The following is a 20,194-nucleotide window of genomic DNA, read 5'->3' as shown; positions in this document are numbered from 1 at the left end:
TTAATAAAAGTAGTATATCCATATAATGGGATATTATAGGTCATTAAAAAGGAATGAAGAAATGACACATGTTACATGGATGAATTTTGAAAACAGATGGAGTGAAAGAAGATAGTCATACAAGACCATGTAGTGTGTGATTTTATTTATTTGAAATGCCCAGAATGGACAATCTGAGCCTGGGGTTCAGAAATGGGGAATGACTGCTAATGGATATAGAGTTTCGTTGGTGGTGGCTACAATTTATTTTTACTGCATTGATAAAAATATTTCAAAAATAATTGTTCAAAGCAATTTTCAAAAATAATACCTAACAAAATAAATTTAAATATATCTTTTTTTTTTTTTTTTTTTTTTTTTTTACTAGATTGGTAGTAGTTCCATTTTGGGTTCTCCTGAAAATAAAAAATATTGTGGCACAGACATACCTTCATTTATAACATCTGTGTACAATTTTCTTTATGTCACATTTGTGAAAAGTTCTTCTACTGAAAATCGTGGTTTCATGGCTAAATTCAGTACTGCAGAATTAGGTAAGATACTGATTTTTTCTCCTGCTTTGTGTCTTGGCAGAAAAAGTAAACAGTGGAAATAAATTATAGACAATTCATCTACACTGTAGATGTGTAGTTATCTACATTGTAAAAATTTTATTTATTTATTTTTTTATTTATTTAAAAAAAAAAATTTTTTTTTTTTCAACGTTTATTTATTTTTGGGACAGAGAGAGACAGAGCATGAATGGGGGAGGGGCAGAGAGAGAGGGAGACACAGAATCGGAAACAGGCTCCAGGCTCTGAGCCATCAGCCCAGAACCTGACGCGGGGCTCGAACTCACGGACCGCGAGATCGTGACCTGGCTGAAGTCGGACGCTTAACCGACTGCGCCACCCAGGCGCCCCCATTGTAAAAATTTTAAAGTACATTCAAAGCCAAAGAAAAAATATATTTCTTAATCAGTACATATCAATGGTTAACTGATTTCCATTAATAAGGGAGGAACTAAGTTCACTTAAGTGGCATATGGGGAACATTTTTCTTTTTCAGCTTTTAAGAGGTTATGGTCCAATTGTTTTAGTTTGAATTTTCAGGTAGCTTGTTGGTTACTGGTTCTAATAATGATTATTATTTTCATTTCAACAGCATGTGGAAAAATTCTCACAGAATCAACAGGAATCATTCAAAGTCCTGGCCACCCAAATATCTACCCTCATGGCATCAACTGTACTTGGCATATATTGGTCCAACCTGGCTACCTGATTCATTTGATATTCAGGAGATTTCATCTGGAGTTCCATTACAATTGCACAAATGACTACTTGGAAGTTTATGACACTGGTTCTGGGACATTTCTTGGGAGGTGAGAATATTTTGTTTTTATTTATTTTTTTTAACACCAAAGTTTCCTGCTTTCTTTCTTTCCTATTGTGTTGAAGGATGTTAAAATGTACCATGTTGTGTTATAAAAACCAGATGAGATCAACACGCTTCTTAATGACCATTTCTGCATCACTACTTACTACTCTGTAGCCTTAGTCTTCAGCCATTAAGTTTAGTGTAAGTTAAGCATACCCGTGAAAACATTACAAAAATCAAGATAATGTACACATCCATTACTCCCATAACTTTCTGACTATTATAATTCCTTACTTCCATCCTTCATCCCCACCCCTAGGAAAGCACCACCATTTCTATTGCTGTAAATTAGCTTGCATATTCTGGAGTTGTATAAATATGGAATTATATTGTATGTATTCTTTTTTGGGGGGGTCTGGCTTTTCTTAGCGTAATTTTTTGTCATTGAGCTTCTAGGATCTGAGCGATTATAGTTTTATCAAATTGAAAATTTTTTGGCCATTAGTTCTTGAAATACTTTTTCTTGAAATACAGTAGTTTTATCAAATTGAAAAATTTGGGGGCCATTAGTTTAGTCCCCTTTGGGGACTCTGGTTATAGGTGTCTTAGGCCCTTTGATATTTCCCAGAATTCATTCATGAACTCTGTTCATTAGATTTTGAGTTTTTGTTCTCTGGGTGTTTCATTTTGGAAAGCTTCTATTGCTGTGTATTCGAGTGTGCTAATCTTTTCTTCTGCAGTGTCTCTTATGCTCTTAATCCTACCAAGTGTATCTTTCATCTTAGAAATTATAGTTTTCATTTCTGGAGATTCAATTTGGGCCATCTTTATATCTTCCATGTCTCTATACATTATTTTTTTCCTCTTGCTTCTTAAATCTTTGGGATACAGTTATAACTATTTTAATATTTTTGTTTGCTAATTCAGTCATCTATGTCATTTCTTGCTGTGTTCTGATTGATAAAATTTTCTTCTCATTATGGATTCTACTTTCTTACTTTTCATGCCTGGTAATATTTGATAAGATGCCAGATATTTTTTCAAATTTGTATTTTTGTGTACTGGACATTATTGTATTCCTATATGTGTTTTTGAGGTTTATTTTTTTATTAAGTATTTATTTCAATTCCAGTTAGTGACATACAGTGTCATATTAGTTTCAGGTGTACAATATAGTGATTCAACACTTCCATGCAACACCCAGTGCTCATCACAAGTGCACTCATCACCTATTTCACCCATCTTCCCACCCACCTCCCCTCTGGTAACCACCAGTTTGTTCCCTATAGTTAAGAGTGTGTTTCTTGGTTTGCCTCACTCCTTTTCTTCCCCCTTTGCTTGCTTCTTTCTTTCTTTCTTTCTTTCTTTCTTTCTTTCTTTCTGAGAGTGAGTAGGGAAGAAGGCAGAAAGAGATAGAGATAGAGCTAGAGATAGAGACAGGGAGAGAGAAAGAGAGAGAGGGAGAGGGAGAGGGAGAGAGAGAGAGAGAGAGAGAGAGAGAGAAAGAATCTTAAGTAGGCTCCATGCTCAGTGTGGAACCCAACACAGGGCTTGATCCCACAACTCTGGAATCATGACCTTAGCTAAAAACAATATTCAGATGCTCAACTGACTGAACCAACCAGGCACCCCTTGTTTGTTTTGTTTCTTAAATTTCACATATGTTGAGCTTTCTTTAAGGATATATTAAGTTACCTGGGAACAACTTAATCATTTCCAGTTTTGCTTTCAAACTCACTTGTTTGTTGTCTCTGAAGAATCATTGTCCTTCTTGTTTGCTATCCAGTGTCTTGAGATCCATTGCTTTATATATTTTGTCCACATTTTTAGTTGTTTCATGTAAAAGTTTATATCGAGCCCCTGTTATTACATCTTTGTTGGAAATGGGGATCTGATGATTTCTTTTTTATTTCTTCTTACATTTCATTTTATTTTTTCTCATCTATTTTAAACATTTTCCCTTTATTCATTATTTTCTTAAACTTATTTCTTCTCCTAGTTTTTTCTCCCTCTTCATTTTTTCTCTTACTCTTAATCTTTCATTTTACAATTTTTCTTCTTTTTCATGAGACTTGATCATAGTCACTGCAAAATATATAATTTTTGATGAGTGACATAAGCTGTAATAATCTTGCCCAAATTTGGTAAATATGTGCATATAAAAAGACATGTAAATTTTTCATTCACCTACCTTTGTTTTGATCAAGATATTAAATCCTTTAACAATGCAGATTTTTCTTTTCCTCCCTTGGAACTTAACTCATCTATTTCCCATATTCAACACTACCTCTTATTTTTGTTTTTATATATTTTTCCCATGCCATTCCATTTGGTTAATTTACTTTGATTCCATTTGGTTAATTTACTTTGATTCCATTTGGTTAATTTGCTTTGATTTGAGATTTCTATTTTCTAATCACTCTCATAGGTGTTTCTCTAGAAATAAGCTCTTGGAATATCTTTTAGCATTAATTTCAGCATTACTCTCTATTTTCAGCATTATTAGAATAGTTTTTCTGAGTCACATGGGTTCTATTAGGCAAAAATTTAACATGGCTCAGTAATCAATCTTTTACCTCTGCACAGGCCAGGTGTTTAAAGATAATAGAGTCCACCTCTATAGGGCTCACTATTCTAGGCACTGATCTAAGCCTCTTCTATACAGTATACTAACTCAAAATTCTGAAAACAATTCTATGAAATTCTATGAAGTAGTTACTATCATGACCCCCATTTTAGAGAAGGGAAAACTGAGGCGCCAAGGTTGAGTCATCTGCTCAAAGTCATAATGCCTCCAATGATGGAGTTGACTGTAGTTTATAAACTGTAGTTTATGGTATATGGTTTCCCGCTGTTGTGTAAGTTTATTACATTTTTATTAAGAAGTTAATTCATATGATACACAGTGACGTAGTAGAGCTTCTGCTATCTCATTTCACTAAACTTCTTATGTACGACAAGCCACACAGGTAAGTATAACACTTAAAACCATTTCAGGGAAGTAATCATGAATACGATGAGCTTCAGCAACTTTGTGAATGTTTTGTGCCTGAAATATATTTGGTTTTTAAGGTTAATAGGGGATACTATTTTTATTTTTACATGTCCTAATATTTGGTACCTCATTTCAAGTATACTAAAAAAAATTTAAACCTCTGTTCCTTCTTGGTTTCGCACAGATATTGTGGAAAATCAGTCCCGCCCTCTCTTACCAGCAGTACCAATGCATTAATGCTTGTATTTGTGGCTGACTCCGACCTTGCATATGAAGGCTTTTTAATAAACTATGAAGCAATTGACGTGTCAGCAGGTAACAAAACAGCATCGTCTCCTTGGTACCAACTTGGTTCCTTACAAAATAGTACTATGAGAAGACTTTATCTTTGAACCCGTGGTGCACAATGAAAGCTGGTGTAGAAAAGAGTGTGGTGACTCCAGTACCTTCCTTCTTAAAAATAATGATTAGACCAGAGTACCGTATCAGTGTTAAATTTTCTAATTATAATAATTGTACAGTGTTTTGTCAGAGAATGTTTTCCTTCTTAGGAATGATACATTGATGTTTTTAGAGGTAAAGACATTGCGTGTTTCCAAATTATTCTCAATTGGTTCAGATAATAAGGGAGTAAGTTGGAGAAAGAGACAGAGATAAAGAAATGAGGGCAAAATACAAATATGTAGTAAATCTAGGTGAGAGGAATTTGGGAGCTAGTTCTTAAACCTTCAAGCTTAAAATTCTATCAAAATTGAAAATTATTTAAGAGACTAAATACTAATTTTAAGAAATTAGAGAAAGGGGGGTGTCTGGGTGGTTCAGTCAGTTGGGCATCTGACTCTTGGTTTTGCCTCAGGTCATAATGCCACAGTCTGTGGGATCCAGCCCTGCCCTGGGCTCCGTGCTGACAGAGTGGAGCCTGCTTGGGATTCTCTCTCTCCCTCCCTCTATCCGCCCCTCCGCAACTCATGTGCATGTGCTCTCTCTGTCTCCCTCTCAAAATAAATAATTAAAAAAAAAAAAACTTAGAAGAAAAAGAGATTAGAGAAAGGACAGCAGCACATAAGAATAAAAGAGTACTACATGAAACCCTGTGGCAGGAAATGGAACATATCTTAACAAAAATGTATTTCTAAATTTGACTTAATGAAAATGAACCTTTTTAGCATTTATTTCTTTTATTATTTTTCCTGTTATTTAATTCTCATCCTAACTTTGCTCTTTGCAAGTGCAGTGTGGGAAATAAACATCTTCTGCAAGCAGGGTCTTTGAGGTAGTTTGTAAACCAGAGATGCTCCCAGCCCCAAAAGCACAAGGAATTCATGAGGGTATCATGTTTTATTAGGCTCATGTTCCCAGATGGGATGTGTGCCCTTTTAGAGAGTCTGGTCTTTGGCATCATATTTAGAAAGATATTTACTGGACAAAAATGCCATCCAGTGTAGCTCTAGAATATACCTTTGGTGGCTGAGCTTCTCATGCATCCCATAGCCTCTGAGCTGCCCCAACAGCATGATGTGATTCACTGATGTTCTTTTGAGAAAGTACTGGAAGCTTTTCCTGTGCAGGATATGCTCCCTGTAACATAGACTTGCCTCCAGAGATCTTTAGGTGCTTATCTTTTAAAATCCCTACCCTCATAAATAAATACATGAATGAATGAATAAATATTTTTTTAAAAAAAACATTCACTCAGAATCCCTTCCCAATTTCTCAGTTATTTCTTTTCAGAGTGGCTAGTCACTATTCTGTATTCCATGCAAAACTGCTGTTCTCTGGTAGTTCAAGTTCTGTGTTTGGGTAGTATGGCTTTAGATTTCTCCAGAAGCCTGAGTGTGAGTGAATCATACACCCTTCTGTCCTGAGGGCCCCTTTCTCGGAGACAGTTTATTATCCAGCTCGAGAGCAGGGGAGTTGAATCCCCAGAAATTACAATAGGTTATGTTACGCAATTGATATATTCACTGGACTTTGTCCAAGGGTTTAACATCCATTGACCAAAATTGGCTTTTTAAGAAATTACAGGGTGCACACAATTTTCCATACGTCTGTAGTTTTATCTGTCTCATACATTTGGCCCAAACCACACTGAATATTAGGTTAGGATTGGGAGCAAGCCACTTGAATTCTCATCTGTAAAATTAAGTAAGGGATTGGATTTGATCATCTTTGTGATGTCTCCTGGCCGTAATCAACTGTGAACACAAGTCTAATTTGCTGCATGAATAAACTAGCTGTGTCTTAGATAACATACAATGCTGTTGGGGCCTCCTGAAAATACCATGCATGAAAATATGCAAAGTAAGACGTAGCCACACTTGCTTATAGGGCAACAGCGAGTGCAGTAAGAACCAAGAGTGACCAAAATAATCTGGCAGGAAGGCTATTGAAGCTAGACCTTAATTTAAAAAAGGTTTTCAGAGAGATAAGAGACCAGTAACATACAAGAAAGTTGAGAAAAAGGGGGGAAAAAAGCAAACTGGAGAGGAAACTAACAAAGAAAGATAACACATGAAAAGAGATTTGACAAAATGAGAAAGGGACCCTGACATGGCAAACTCAAAAGACTTTTCGATCTGCCTCCCTGTGTGATAATCATTACTTTGGCCTCTGTTCGGCCCAGACAGGGCTGAAATCACAGACAAGGGAGTGTTTGCTTTCCGTCCTTCGCCAAGCCCGGCTGGCCCCTGTGCTCCTGCCTTTGACTGGATGAACTCATCGGTCTGACTAACACAGTCAGATATTCTAAACAGCAATCAGACCACGGACCCAGGAAGCCATATGGCAGACTCAACTTACCACTTTAGAGCCTGTGTCAGGTTCCCATACGGCAGGATGTGAGTGATTGGCTGTCGTGAATTGTTGAGGGTGGCCCCTCAGGACTGCTCAGAGAGGGGCTGGGCGCAGGAGGCTGATGTGGGGCCCCTGCTGGTTAGCCAGTGGGCTCACCCTCCAGGCAGCCCGAGTCCCAGGGAGCTGCCCACCGCAACTAGGAGGTGTTGGGATGCCTTCTTTTCAGTTGTCTGATTTGTTGTATTTACCGTAGAAGAAAACAGTATCAGGAGAAAGCGTCAGTGGAGGCTTAATCACTGGCCCTCGTCCTATTTTATTGCTCTAGCCGAAGTTATTTTCGGAGCAATAATGACAATATTCGGCTGGTGATTTCTAGTTCACAGCAGGTGTGAGTTTCTCTGCTGAAAGCTTTCCTGTCTTTATCTGATAAAGGTTAAATTTCCTGACTTGAATCCAGTTACTTTTCCATCTGTATTTCATGCCACGGGCTATGATGTCAGCCCCTAAATATGTGTTTGGAAGGAAAGAGATCAGTTTCTGGTTATTACTTTGACTCCCTCCCTCATCCCTGTTTCTGCCCGCATCCAGATGTGCCTGGGAAGTACAAAGAAAAAAGGAACAAGTAAAATGTTTATAGGTAGAAATTGTGAAGAATTTCTTAGTAGCTGATTGTGAGACTGTTTTAAATGTCTTCTTAAAGTACAAGATATTTGAATCTTGAAAGAATGCAGTTGATTAGCTAACTTTACTAATTTAAATTGCAATTTTATATTATATTAGTATCTACTGCATATGCATTAATATAATCCTACCAAGAGGGGACAGGAGAATAGACAAATGTACTTGATTCATTTTCTACTTTAACATTAGACAAAAACCCATATAACACTTATTCCAATGTTTTTCAAACACTAAAACATTCATGACTCATTAGTCAGTCATGAAATTTGCTCAAAGTATGGAATAGAAAAGAATACACTAGAAAGTATCAGCTTATTATACAAACTTTGGTGTTCCCTCATGAAATCTGTTTGTGATATCCATGTGTGTGCACAATTAATGTAAATGTATTTTTGCATTTTTTTTAGGTTTATTTATTTATTTTGAGAAAGAGAGAGAGTGACTGAGCAGGGGAGGGGCAGAGAGAGAAGAAGAAAGAGAGAATCCTGAGCAGTCTCCCCACTGTCAGTGCAGAACCCATGCAGGGCTTGAACTAACAAACTGTGAGACCATGATCTGAGTCGAAGTCAAGAGTCAGATGCTTAGCAGACTGAGCCATCCAGGGCCTCCAATGTAAATGTATTTTTTTTTTCTATGGTGTGTCTGAAAATTCCAAACACAAATCCACTTTAATTTCTTATTTTTAAATGAGAGAAAGTGAAGTCCTCTCAAGAATACACAGCGAGTGGGTTTAGAAGCCAAACCAAAAGAATCCAGTTCCAACATCTAATCCATTTGTCTTATCACGTCCTGATTAGCTCTTAAAATGCTCTGGATGAACTGTGGATGGTGTGGCTGGTAGCATTCAGATCAGAGAGGTATGGTAGGACTGTAATGAGCTTTTAATATTTTCTGCAAAAAAAAAAAAAGGCAGGATTTTACAGTTGTCTGGGGAAATGGTCAGGAAGTATCAGAACCACATCAACATAGGATTAAAAGTGGGCTTTCCCAACCTCCTCTTTCCCAGTTCAGGGTTCCCATCCACCCCAAGGCAGATGTTGAAGGCTGTTTTTCATCAGTCACCCTGGAATGAGCCCAGAAGTGGCATATAAGAGCGAGAAGTTGAGAAGTGATCACCAAAAGGGCAAAAGAGGGTTTCTTCAGAAGAAATCAATAGGGAATACTGTTTCTATTTTCAAACTTCAGTCCAGTAGAGCAGTGTTCTCAAACTCTAGTGTTTATAAGAAACTTGGAGTGGGATTTTCTGGTTACAAATTCAGGTATCAGGGCCCCACCCCCACCCCAGCACTTTGGTTCACATATGTCTAGGGTGGGTTTTCACCAATTCAGGTGGTTCTAATAAAACTTTGAAGTTCTTCAGAGACTCTGGAAGTTAAGTCTTAGCACATAAGTTGCTATAGAGTTACAAGTGAGATGTAGTGGGACTTGGACTGGAATGGTCATGGCAGAAAGTACTTTCCACGATACAGAAAGGCTGATGGCGAAATCACGAGTCTTGCTTCTAGGCCAGCCTTGACACTGCTTTTGAGAAGTACCCAGTTCTCTTATTCTTTCCATCCACCTTGAATTCTGTGTTTTCTGCTATGAGATAGTCAGATATTTTCCCTCTGGGAAAGGTTTTTAATAAGTCTATTGATCTTTTAAAGATTTAGTTTCTCATTGGTCACTGTGTGCTCATATTTTTGTATATGCAGGTATCCCAGCACTTTACAGCTCAGGGGATTTTTCTTAAGCTACTATGTTTCTTCATCCTTAGAATGAAGATGCTAAATGAAACATTGTGATATTCCTAGTCTTCTGCGCATCTTAATGTCTAAATTGACATTTCCTGCGTGGAGGAACCAGGCATTGTTGGAGAGCACAGGATTTGGAAAGGGAGAACTGGGTTTGCATTTTATCTTTGTCATGTCTGAACTAAGTGGTGTTCAGAACTTGACCTCCAGGAGTCTCAGATCCCTTTTCTACACCTCTCTAAAAAGTGAACGTTGGGACGCCTGGCTGTTTCACATAGTTGGGGAAGGTTAACTGAGACATTCAGTGTGAAAATTACATAACAGCTGCAAAGCACCATGACTGTTCTTGGTTTAAAATAGAATTGCTGAAGCCCAAGTACAATTTCACAATAGCTGTGTTAGTGAGTTAACTTATATTCATATTCATTTAAACCAGTCACCTGTGAGTGAAAAGAAAAAGCTATGGCTGTGACCACCTAGGAGCAAATTGTAGCAAAATGTTAGATTTTGGTTAAGGAGGCTTCTTTTTTCTTCAGGAGAATGCAAACATGAATTTTTTTTCTTCCCTGAAGTCTTTACTTTGAAGAATGTTAACCAAATATGCCAATGGAAAGCAGGTGAAGGTTCCTAGGCTGACTATTTATTTAGCACATATTGGGAAGGTCTAAGGTCATATGGATTCATGCAGACACAGAAGTCTCATAAATGATATCAGAAAGCACCATGTGTAGATTGATCCCTGATATAAATGGATAATCATAAGTTATTGCAAATGGCAAAGCAGGGAGGTGGTGGAACAGTTACCCTTGATCTAGGGTCTCCCAAGGTAAACATGCTTCTGTCCACAGGATCAGTTCATCCTCTTCCTGTATCCCAGATCCTCTGGGGCTGAGGTCATCATTGCTTTGTGGATTGGAGGATTATCTATGTTTTGGATTTTCCTTTTTGATAACGAACCAAATGCTACGTTATTAAAACGTACTTGAAAATGCTTAGTGGAGGCAGAGATACATTTTTAGAAAAGTAGTTTTCTGATTTTGTAATGGTTCACAGAAGACATTTGTAGTGTTTTCTCTTTCCTTTCTTCACTGTGTTTGGTTGGTGTTGGTGTTGGTCAAAAAGAAAGATATGTGAGGTCTGTCGGTAGTGGTTTTTGATTTTCAGAGATGTGCTTTTCCATTGCTTGCTCAGTGGAAAACAGTTGATGGAAGAAATGTATTTTTTCTCCTTCATCTCTTTCTCAATGTGAGACCATGATAAAAAGCAAACTGCCATTGGATATGAGTTTTCCTTTGGTAACATGAGATATAAAGAACAGGCATTTTTATGTCTGCATTTTGTCCAGATATAATAAACATCAGGCAAAACATGAATTTCCTTCTGTGGAAATTTATCCAATTTTAATTATTTGTGCATTACTGCAAAGTGGAAGACAAAACCAAAGCCTAGCATTAAATATATCTCAGGATTAATATTATTCTAGAAAGAGACATTTATACAGTCAAGGGAAGAGAACACAAACGTTGTATAGACTTCAGTGTTAGGTAAGAGGAGTTACTAACCTCTCCAGAAATAGATAAGTTCAGAAAACCTTTGTTTTTTCTCACCACAAAATAAGACATGTGAATCTCATGAAGCTACAATCAAACTTTAATATTAAATACTCTATTTAATATTTATAGCAGATGTACCTTCAAAATATTTTTTTATTTCTCTATTTTAGTTTTATTTATTATTTATTGGATATCTGAATTATTTATTGGCTTTCCTTTCGAGAACTCAACCTGTCTTTGCATTCAACTTTCAAACTTTTAATAAAACATAGATTTTATTTCATAATTTCCTCAGGTAAAATTCTTCTGTAGTTTCAACAAATATGTATATGCATGTAATCACCACACCGTTCTAAATTTATAGAATAAATTTATCATTCCAGAAAGTATCCTAGTGTCCCTTTTAAAAAAAAAAAATTTAACGTTACTTATTTTTGAGAGAGAGAGAGAGAGAGAGAGAGCAAGCACACAAGCAGGGAAGGGGCAGAAAGAGAGGGAGAGAGAATCCCAAACAGGCTCTGCACGATCAGTGTGGGACCCAATATGGGGCTCAATCCCATGAACCATGAGGTCATCACCTGAACCGAAATCAAGAGTTAGACGCTTAACCCACTGAGCCACTCAGGCATCTCTTAAATTTTTTTAATCTTTATTTTAGTTAGTTAACATACAGTGCAATATTGGTTTCAGAAACAGAATTCAGTGGTTCATCACTTTCATACAACACCCAGTGCTCATCTTAAGTGCCCTTCTTAATACCTATCACCCATCTAGCCCATCTCCTAACCATCTCCCTCCATCAACCCTCAGTTTGTTCCCTATCATTAAGGGTCTTTTGTGATTCAGTTCTCTTTCTTCTCTTTTTTTTTCTTGGTTTTCCCTTCCCATATGTTCAGCTGTTTTGTTTCTTAAATTCCACATGAGTGAAATCATATGATATTTGTCTTTCTCTGATTGACTTATTTTGTTTAGCATAATGCATTCTAGCTCCCGCCACATCATTGCAAATGGCAAGATTTCGTGGGTTTTTTTTTTTTTTTTTGATGGCTGAGTAATACTCTATTGTATATATGTACCATATGTTCTTTATCCATTCGTCAATCGATGGACATTTGGGCGCTCTCCATACTTTGGCTATTGTTGATACTGCGGCTGTAAACATTGGGGTGCATGTACCCTTTTGAATTGTATTTTTGTATCCTTTGGGTAAATACCTAGTAGTGCAATTGCTGGATCATAGGGTAGTTCTATTTTTAGTTTTTTGAGGAACCTCCATGCTGTTTTCCAGAGTGGCTGCACCAGTTTGCATTCCCACCAGCAGCGCAAAAGAGATCCTCTTACTCCGCATCCTCGTCAATGTCTGTTGTTGCCTGAGTTGTTCATGTTAGCCATTCTGACAGGTGTGAGGTGGTATCTCATCGTGGTTTTGATTTGTATTTCCCTAGTGATGAGTGATGTGGAGCATCTTTTCATGCATCTGTTGGCCATTCGATCTATCCTTCTCCATGCTCCACCTCAACAACTGCAGATCTGGTTCTTATCACTGTGGATTAGTTTTTTCTGTTCAAAAGCAAATACCTGGCTTCTTCATGAGCATGATGCTTCTGAAATCTGTTCATGTGGTTCTATTTATAAATGGTTCTTTTTGTCTTACTGCTGAATTGCCTTCCATTGTATAGATATATCATAATGTGATTATCCATTCACTTACTTTTGGATAGTTGGATTGTTTCCAGTTTTTAACTCTTATGAAAAAACCTGCTGTGAACTTTGATGTACAGGTTTTTTTGTGGACTTACATCATTAGTTCTCTTAGATAAAATACCTAAAAGTAGAATTTCTGGATCATATGATAATTCTATGTTTAATTTTATGAAAAACTATCAGGCTTTTTTCCCAAAGGGATCATACCATTTTATCTTCTCACCTGCAACAAATGAGAATTACACTTTCTCCGCATCTTTACCAGCACTTGGTATTTTGAATCTTTTCATTTTTAACCTCTACTCGTTGTGTAGTAGTGCCTCGTTGTTGTTTTAATTTGCATGTCTCTGATGACTGATAGTGCTGAGGACCTTTTCACATACTTACTGACAATTTATATATCTTCTTTTATGAAGTGTCTATAGTTCTGTTCACTTTTGTTTGTATTATTTGCCTTATTTTGTCTTATGCTATCTATTCTGCATATAACTATGTCCCTTGTCAGATTAATGCATTGCAAATGCATTGCAGCCAGCCTTTTACTTTTCTTAATGGTATTTTGAAGTGTAGCAGTGTATTATGTCCTTTTACCCTTTTATGGTCAGTGTTTTTTGTATATTGTCTAAGAAATCTGTGCCTCCGAAAGTAGTGAGGATTTTCTTTTCTTATGCATTCTTTTACAAGTTTTATAGTTTGAAGTTTCACATTTATGTTTATGATCCATTTTGAGTTAATTTTTCTATGCCATGTGAATTATGTGCCTAAGGGAATGAATCGTGTTTAATTGTTCAAATACTATTTATTGTAAAGATTCTCCTTTTTTTGCACTAAATTGCCTTTGCATTGTTGTTGCAAATTGTGCATGGATGTTTGGGTCTGCTTCTGGAATCTCTCTTCTCCCATAGGACACTATATTACAATATTTATGTAATATAATAGTGTATCTTAAAAGCAGGAAGTATAAGTTCTCCAGATTTTTCAAAATTGTTTTGGTTATCCTAGATCCTTTGCATTTCCATATACATTTTAGAATCAGCTTTCCAATATTTACTTAAAAAAAAACCAAACCAAAATAAAACCTTTTGGGAATTTGATGGAGGTTATATTGAATTTATAGATAAATAAGGGACAAAGAGCATCTGAAATAGAGTGTTCCAATCCATAAACATATTTTACTTTTCCATTTACTCAAATATTTTTAAATTTCCTTCAGCAATGCTTTAAAGTTTGCACTATAGTTTTTTTTTCATATTTCTATTAAACTTATTATCAAGTACCTTATGTTTTTTATGTTGTTATAATTGATATTTTAAATTTTATTTTCAGTTTGGCTCATATCTGCCATTTAAACTGATTTTTCTAGGGGCGCCTGAGTGGCTCAGTCGGTTAAGCGTCCGACTTCAGCTCAGGTCACGATCTCACGGTCCGTGAGTTCGAGCCCCGCGTCGGGCTCTGGGCTGATGGCTCAGAGCCTGGAGCCTGCTTCCAATTCTGTGTCTCCCTCTCTCTCTGCCCCTCCCCCGTTCATGCTCTGTCTCTCTCTGTCTGAAAAATAAATAAAACGTTAAAAAAATGTTTAAACTGATTTTTCTATATTTACCTTGTATCCTGTAATCTTGTTAAATTCAGTTATTAGTTCTAGTACATTTTAATAGATTACTTAGTATATTTCATATAGATGGTCATATCTGTGAATAAGAACAGCTATATTTTTTTTCCCTTTTCATTCCCTCTCTTTCTCTTTCTCTCTCTTTCTCTGTCCCTCTCTGCCTTCTTGCAATGGCTAGGGACTTCCACCTAATGTTGAATGGAAAAGATGAGAATGAACATATTGTCCTTGTTCTTAATCTTAACAGGAAGGCATTTAGTCCTTTATTACTTAAGTATCACGTTAGCTTTGGGTTTTTCATAGATACCCTTCTTCTTTTGCTACTACTTTGTTTTCTTTTTTTTCTACAGAATATTTTTCATATTCCATTTTATTTCCTTCACTGGATTTTTAATTATACCTCTTTTTTGTGTGTTTGCTCAGAGGCTAACAAAATACTTTGTTAGCTTATCGGTAAGTCTCCTTAGAGTAAATATGCTGCTACTTCACACTGCACACTTTATATTTTATAACTGACACTATATTTCACACACATCTCTCTTTATAAATGTAATAACTTCACAACAGTAGAATTCTATCTGCCCTCTTCTTTATGCTATTTTAGTTGTATCTTTAATTCTACGTACATTATAAACTCCACCTTACTATTGTTTTTGCTTTACGTGATTAGTTTTCTTTTAAAGAAATCAGAGAAGAAGAGCAGTCTTTCCATTTATCCAATTGTTTGCCATTTCTGGTGTTATTCATTCCTTCTTCTAGATATATGTTTACCTTTGGTGTCATTTTCCTTTGGCATGACAGACATTGTTAGTATCATGTAGTATAGGACTTCTAGGGGTGAAAGTTCTCAGCTGTTTGTCTAAAGATGTCTTTTTTGCATTCCCATTTTGAAAATACTTTTTTGGGGATAATTGTTTTTTTTTCTGTCAACACTGTAAAAATGTATTCCATATTCTTCTTGCCTTCATTGTTTCTAATTAGAATCCAGCTACTATTCATATCATGGTTTTTCTGTATCTAGTGTGTTATTTTTCCTCTAACTCCTTTATTTTTCTTGTATTTGTTTTTCAATGGTTTAGTGTACCTGAGTGTGATTTTCTTTTATTTATCTTGCTTAGGATTGACTAAACTCCTTGTAGCTAATAGCTAATTTGATTTTTTAAATCAAATTTGGGAGAATTTTAGCCTGTGTGTGTGTGTGTGTGTGTGTGTATATGTAATTTTATATATTTTATATTTATATATTTTATATATATACATATATATTATTTATTTATTTATTTTACTATTTTCATCCTATTCTCCTTCTGGGTCTCTGATTATATGTGTGCTAGACTCTTTGGTATTTTTTCCTAGGTTTTTGAGAATCTGTTTTTGGCACATTTTTTTCTTTTTTTTCTTTCAGATTAAAGAGTTTCTATTGGTATACCTTCAAGTTTAATGACACTTTTTCTTCTACTTCAAAGTTTCTATTAAGCTCATACATGCATTTTTAAATTTCAGTTAGTTTACTCTTTTTAAAATTTCAATAAAGGAGCGCCTGGGTGGCTCAGTTCATTAAGTGTCTGAATTCAGCTCAGCTCATAATCTCATAGCTTGTGAGTTTGAGCCCCACATCAGGCTCTGTGCTTTGGATTCTGTGTCTCCCTCTCTCTCTGTCCCTTCCCAGCTCACGGTCTGTCTCAAAAATAAACACTAAAACATTTTTTTAATTAAAAAAATTTTAAAAATCAATATAGTTAACATACAGTGTTATATTAGTTTCAGGTTAGTATATTTTTAAGTTATAGAATTTCTATATGATTCTTTATTAATAGTTTCCTTTGTATTGCCAAGATTCCCTATCTATTTACCATTGAGGCTATATTTTTCTTTAAGGCTTTGAACATTTTTCTAGTAGTTGCATTAAAATTTTTGTCTGCTAATATAATTATCTGGGCCATCTTCAAGTCACAAGGTTGCACTTTTTTCTTGGCCATGATTTCTATTACTCTGTTTATTTGTATTAGTGGCAGGTTTTGAGTTTTATACTGGATATGGTGAATGATATGTTATGAAGACTCTGGATTCTCTTCTCTTTCTCTGAAGTTTACGTCGGTTCAATATTTAGCTGATTATCTTGTACTTGTGTAGATTTGTATTTTTTTTATTTGTTAAGGTGTATTTGTGAAAAATACCTAGGTATTTCCTAATCCCTTCAAACTAGGTAGGTCTCAAGCTCTAAGTTTTATCACTCCTGCAGTTCTTGTTAAGACCTAAACATTGATAGGAAAGCCTTCCTGTTGGTCATGGTCTTTATTTCTAAGGTGGGGCCTTTCTTGTGTCTCAACTGGGTGCCTGGCATGTAAATGGGGGGATTCTGACAGTGGGAGAACTCCGTAGTCTCCCATGGAGCATTGCCTGTCCTGTAGCTTCCAGCCTATTAGCAGCTACCCTCTGGCATGGCTTTCGAAGTCTCACCTCATGTCTGCCCAGCCCAGGCTCACGCAAGAATTCATAAGGGACTTTACACAGATGTCTGGTCCTCCTCTCTGTATAGTTCTTCCTTGCTGGAATATGTCCCTGCAGTTCCAGCTCCTTTGACAGCCCTAAATTCTGATCCCTGCTTCCTCAGCTCAACAGAACTGTCATTGACTACTTGCACTTCAGCAAACTGCTGGGATCAGGAAATTCCACACAGGTAAAGAGTCAAGGAAATAGAGTCCCACCTCCTTTGTGCCAAGGATCACAATCTTGAACTGCCCATTGCCCAGTGCCTCGTATATTTTGCCCAGTTTCACAGTTTTTATGGAGAGGGGCTAGTTTAGTACTAGTTTATTTGTCATGGCTGGAAGCAGAGATGTCTATAGTTTAGACTGAATAAGCATTATAAAATATTAAAGAATCTCAGCCTACCCAGGAGAGGGGATAGGAAGGAGGTAAGAAAAGTAGAGGGGGTAAATAAAAGGATGGAGGTAGAGAGAATGGGAAGAAATTAGACACTTGTCCTATCCTCTCAGTTTTCAATACATTATGTAATATAATTTTAACAAATATTTTTTAGATATGGGCCAGATAATGTAGTAAGTGGTAGTTAATAATTGCTAATAATTGCTCCAAACATAGTGGAGGAAATGTACTCACATAAAACAATTACAATGTGATATTTCGGGGGCTCCAATTGCTATTTGCCTAAAGGTTTATCGAGCACAAGGAAATTAATTCTGCTCGATTTGGAAAAATTTCACAGAGGTGGTGGTATTGAATTTGGCTTTAAATGATACGTGAGCTTATTTGTCTAGTGGCTTGTTGGGGTCGAAGAGGAAGTTGTTAGATAAAGACTTTCAAACAAAGTAAACAGTGTGAGGACCATTTCATAAGGGATTGTGTTTACTTTTGTGCCAGCAAAAGAAAAGAAACTTAATGAATAAATCAGAATTTCAGTCTGAAATGAAAAACAACCAATTGTGCCACAATAGATACTTTCATATGGACAAAGGTACAGGGAAATTATGCATCATTACTTCTCAAATATTTGTTGAAGTGGTTCCTTTACATGAGATTCTGATTATATAAACCATTCTCCTGCAGACTAATTGCAAGTTGCACTAGAAATATTCAATACAATTGTATTTCCCTTCTGGGAGTAGAGTGGGTAAGGAAGGAACATTATCTCTAAGAACAGTTGACAAACAGATTTGCTCTAGACGTTTAATTGACTGGCTAAAGCTATGTGAATGTGGGGGTGGTCAACGAGTCTGCTGGTTCTGTCAGCTCAGGGAGACCGGGTCATAACCTTCATTTAATGTCCATTTGATCCATGAATTTTTATCTTAGTAATATTCATTCCGAATATGAAATACTTAATATGCCATTTCTACAACCCCATTCACTCTCTGCCCCTCTTTTTCCTCCCCCCCCTGCTTTCTTCTTGCCTTTTCCCTTCCTTCCTCCCTCCCTCCCTTCCTTCCTCCCTTCCTGCCTTCCTGCCTTCCTTGATCTTTGAAGAGATATTTCTTGGCAGACTATAGAAAAACATAAAAGTATACAATATTCATCTTTGAAGTTAAATATCACTTTCAAATTTTTTTTCAATAAAGTAAAGCCTTGTTTGCTTGCTATTTAAAATAGAGTAAACCATGGGCACCTGGGTGGCTCAGTCGGTTAAGCGTCTGACTCGTGATTTTGGCTCAGGTCATGGTCACAAGGTTTGTGAGTTTTTGAGCCTCCCACCAGGCTCTGCACTGGTAGTGGGATTCTTTCTCTTCCCCTCTCTCTGCTCCTCCCCCTTCTCTCTCTCAAAAATAAATAAATAAACGTTTTAAAATAGAGGAAGCCAATTATTTGATGAGTGTCTCTTACTTCGAACATTATACATAGGTAGTGGAACATGTACTATTTTCTGTGCATCCTGCTGTCAATGCTAGTGGCTCCTTGCCTCTTTTCTGAGTGTGATCATCCAGAGCAAATGGGGAAATTCTACATCAAAACATCCTCCTTTTCTTTTTTTTTTTTTTTTTTACTTATAATGAAATATAATAGTTCATTCTCCCTCAACACCTTTTAGGAGGCTTGTGTCTACTCCTGGACCTTAGATTTATGTTATTACTAGATACAATCAAAGATAAAGTACATTAAAAATGCATTGAAACAAGATTTTCTTTTTTCTTTTTTTTTTAACTTTTTTAACATTTATTCATTGTTGGGAGAAACAGAGTGGGAGTAGGGGATGGGGTCAAAGAGAGAGGGAGACGCAGAATCCGAAGCAGGCCCCAGGCTCTGAGCTGTCAGTGCAGAGCCGGACGCAGGGCTCCAGCTCACGGAAGGCGAGATCACGACCTGAGCTGAAGTCAGGCGCTTGTCCCACTGAGCCACCCAGGCTCCCCAAAACAAGATTTTCTTTAGAAAATATCTCAGATTCGAAGGACACAGGAGATTGAGCGGGTTGGTTAGTAAATATGGAGTCTGATGGACAGAATGGGTAAAGTTAAAACTCTTGGGGCCCCTGGGTGGCGCAGTCGGTTGAGCGTCCGACTTCAGCCAGGTCACGATCTCGCGGTCTGTGAGTTCGAGCCCCGCGTCAGGCTCTGGGCTGATGGCTCAGAGCCTGGAGCCTGCTTCAGATTCTGTGTCTCCCTCTCTCTCTGCCCCTCCCCCGTTCATGCTCTGTCTCTCTCTGTCCCAAAAATAAATAAACGTTGAAAAAAAAAATTAAAAAAAAAAAAACAAAAAACTCTTAAAGTAGAAGCTAATATTTACTTGCAATATAAAATTGTCCAAGTATCACCTTAATGTTTTATATGAATGATCTGATTTATTCCTCATCATTTATGCTCTACTTTCATACACTTTTCTGAATTATTTTGCAACATAATGATCACTACCATTAATTGAGTTACATACCAAGTGCCAAGCCCCTTCATTGCATTATCTCTAACCCTTACATGTACAGACAAAGATACTTACCATCCCCATTTGAGAGATGAGGCTCACAGAGATGCAGTAATTTGCTCATGGTTGCACAGCATGTCAATATTTGAACTAGGCATTGATTCAAGGTCTGTCTGATTCCTGACACTTACCTTCTGCTCTTCACGTGGCAGAGGTGCTGCTTTGTCATTCATTTGTCATAAATGCATGCTTGGTGAAAACCATTTTATTTAAAAAAAAAATTTTTTTTTTCAAAGTTTATTCATTTTTGGGACAGAGAGACAAAACATGAACAGGGGAGGGGCAGAGAGAGAGGGAGACACAGAATTGGAAACAGGCTCCAGGCTCTGAGCCATCAGCC

At 36.8% G+C, this 20,194-nt stretch overlaps 1 protein-coding gene across 1 annotated transcript in view; it reads left to right on the top strand.

Moving 5' to 3' along the window:
- Positions 1–20,194, top strand: part of CUBN (cubilin) — a 276,911-nt gene that overhangs the window by 57,879 nt on the left and 198,838 nt on the right. The window contains exons 20-22 of the mRNA XM_043564676.1: positions 368–533; positions 1,144–1,360; positions 4,536–4,666. Of these exons, the coding sequence (XP_043420611.1) occupies positions 368–533; positions 1,144–1,360; positions 4,536–4,666 (514 nt within the window). The remainder of the gene's footprint in view (positions 1–367; positions 534–1,143; positions 1,361–4,535; positions 4,667–20,194) is intronic.

This window comes from Prionailurus bengalensis, chromosome B4 (assembly GCF_016509475.1).
Source record: "Prionailurus bengalensis isolate Pbe53 chromosome B4, Fcat_Pben_1.1_paternal_pri, whole genome shotgun sequence".
NCBI classification, from domain to species: Eukaryota; Metazoa; Chordata; class Mammalia; order Carnivora; family Felidae; genus Prionailurus; species Prionailurus bengalensis.
Note: the sequence above shows the minus strand (reverse complement) of the source record. Positions and strands in the feature narration are given on the sequence as shown.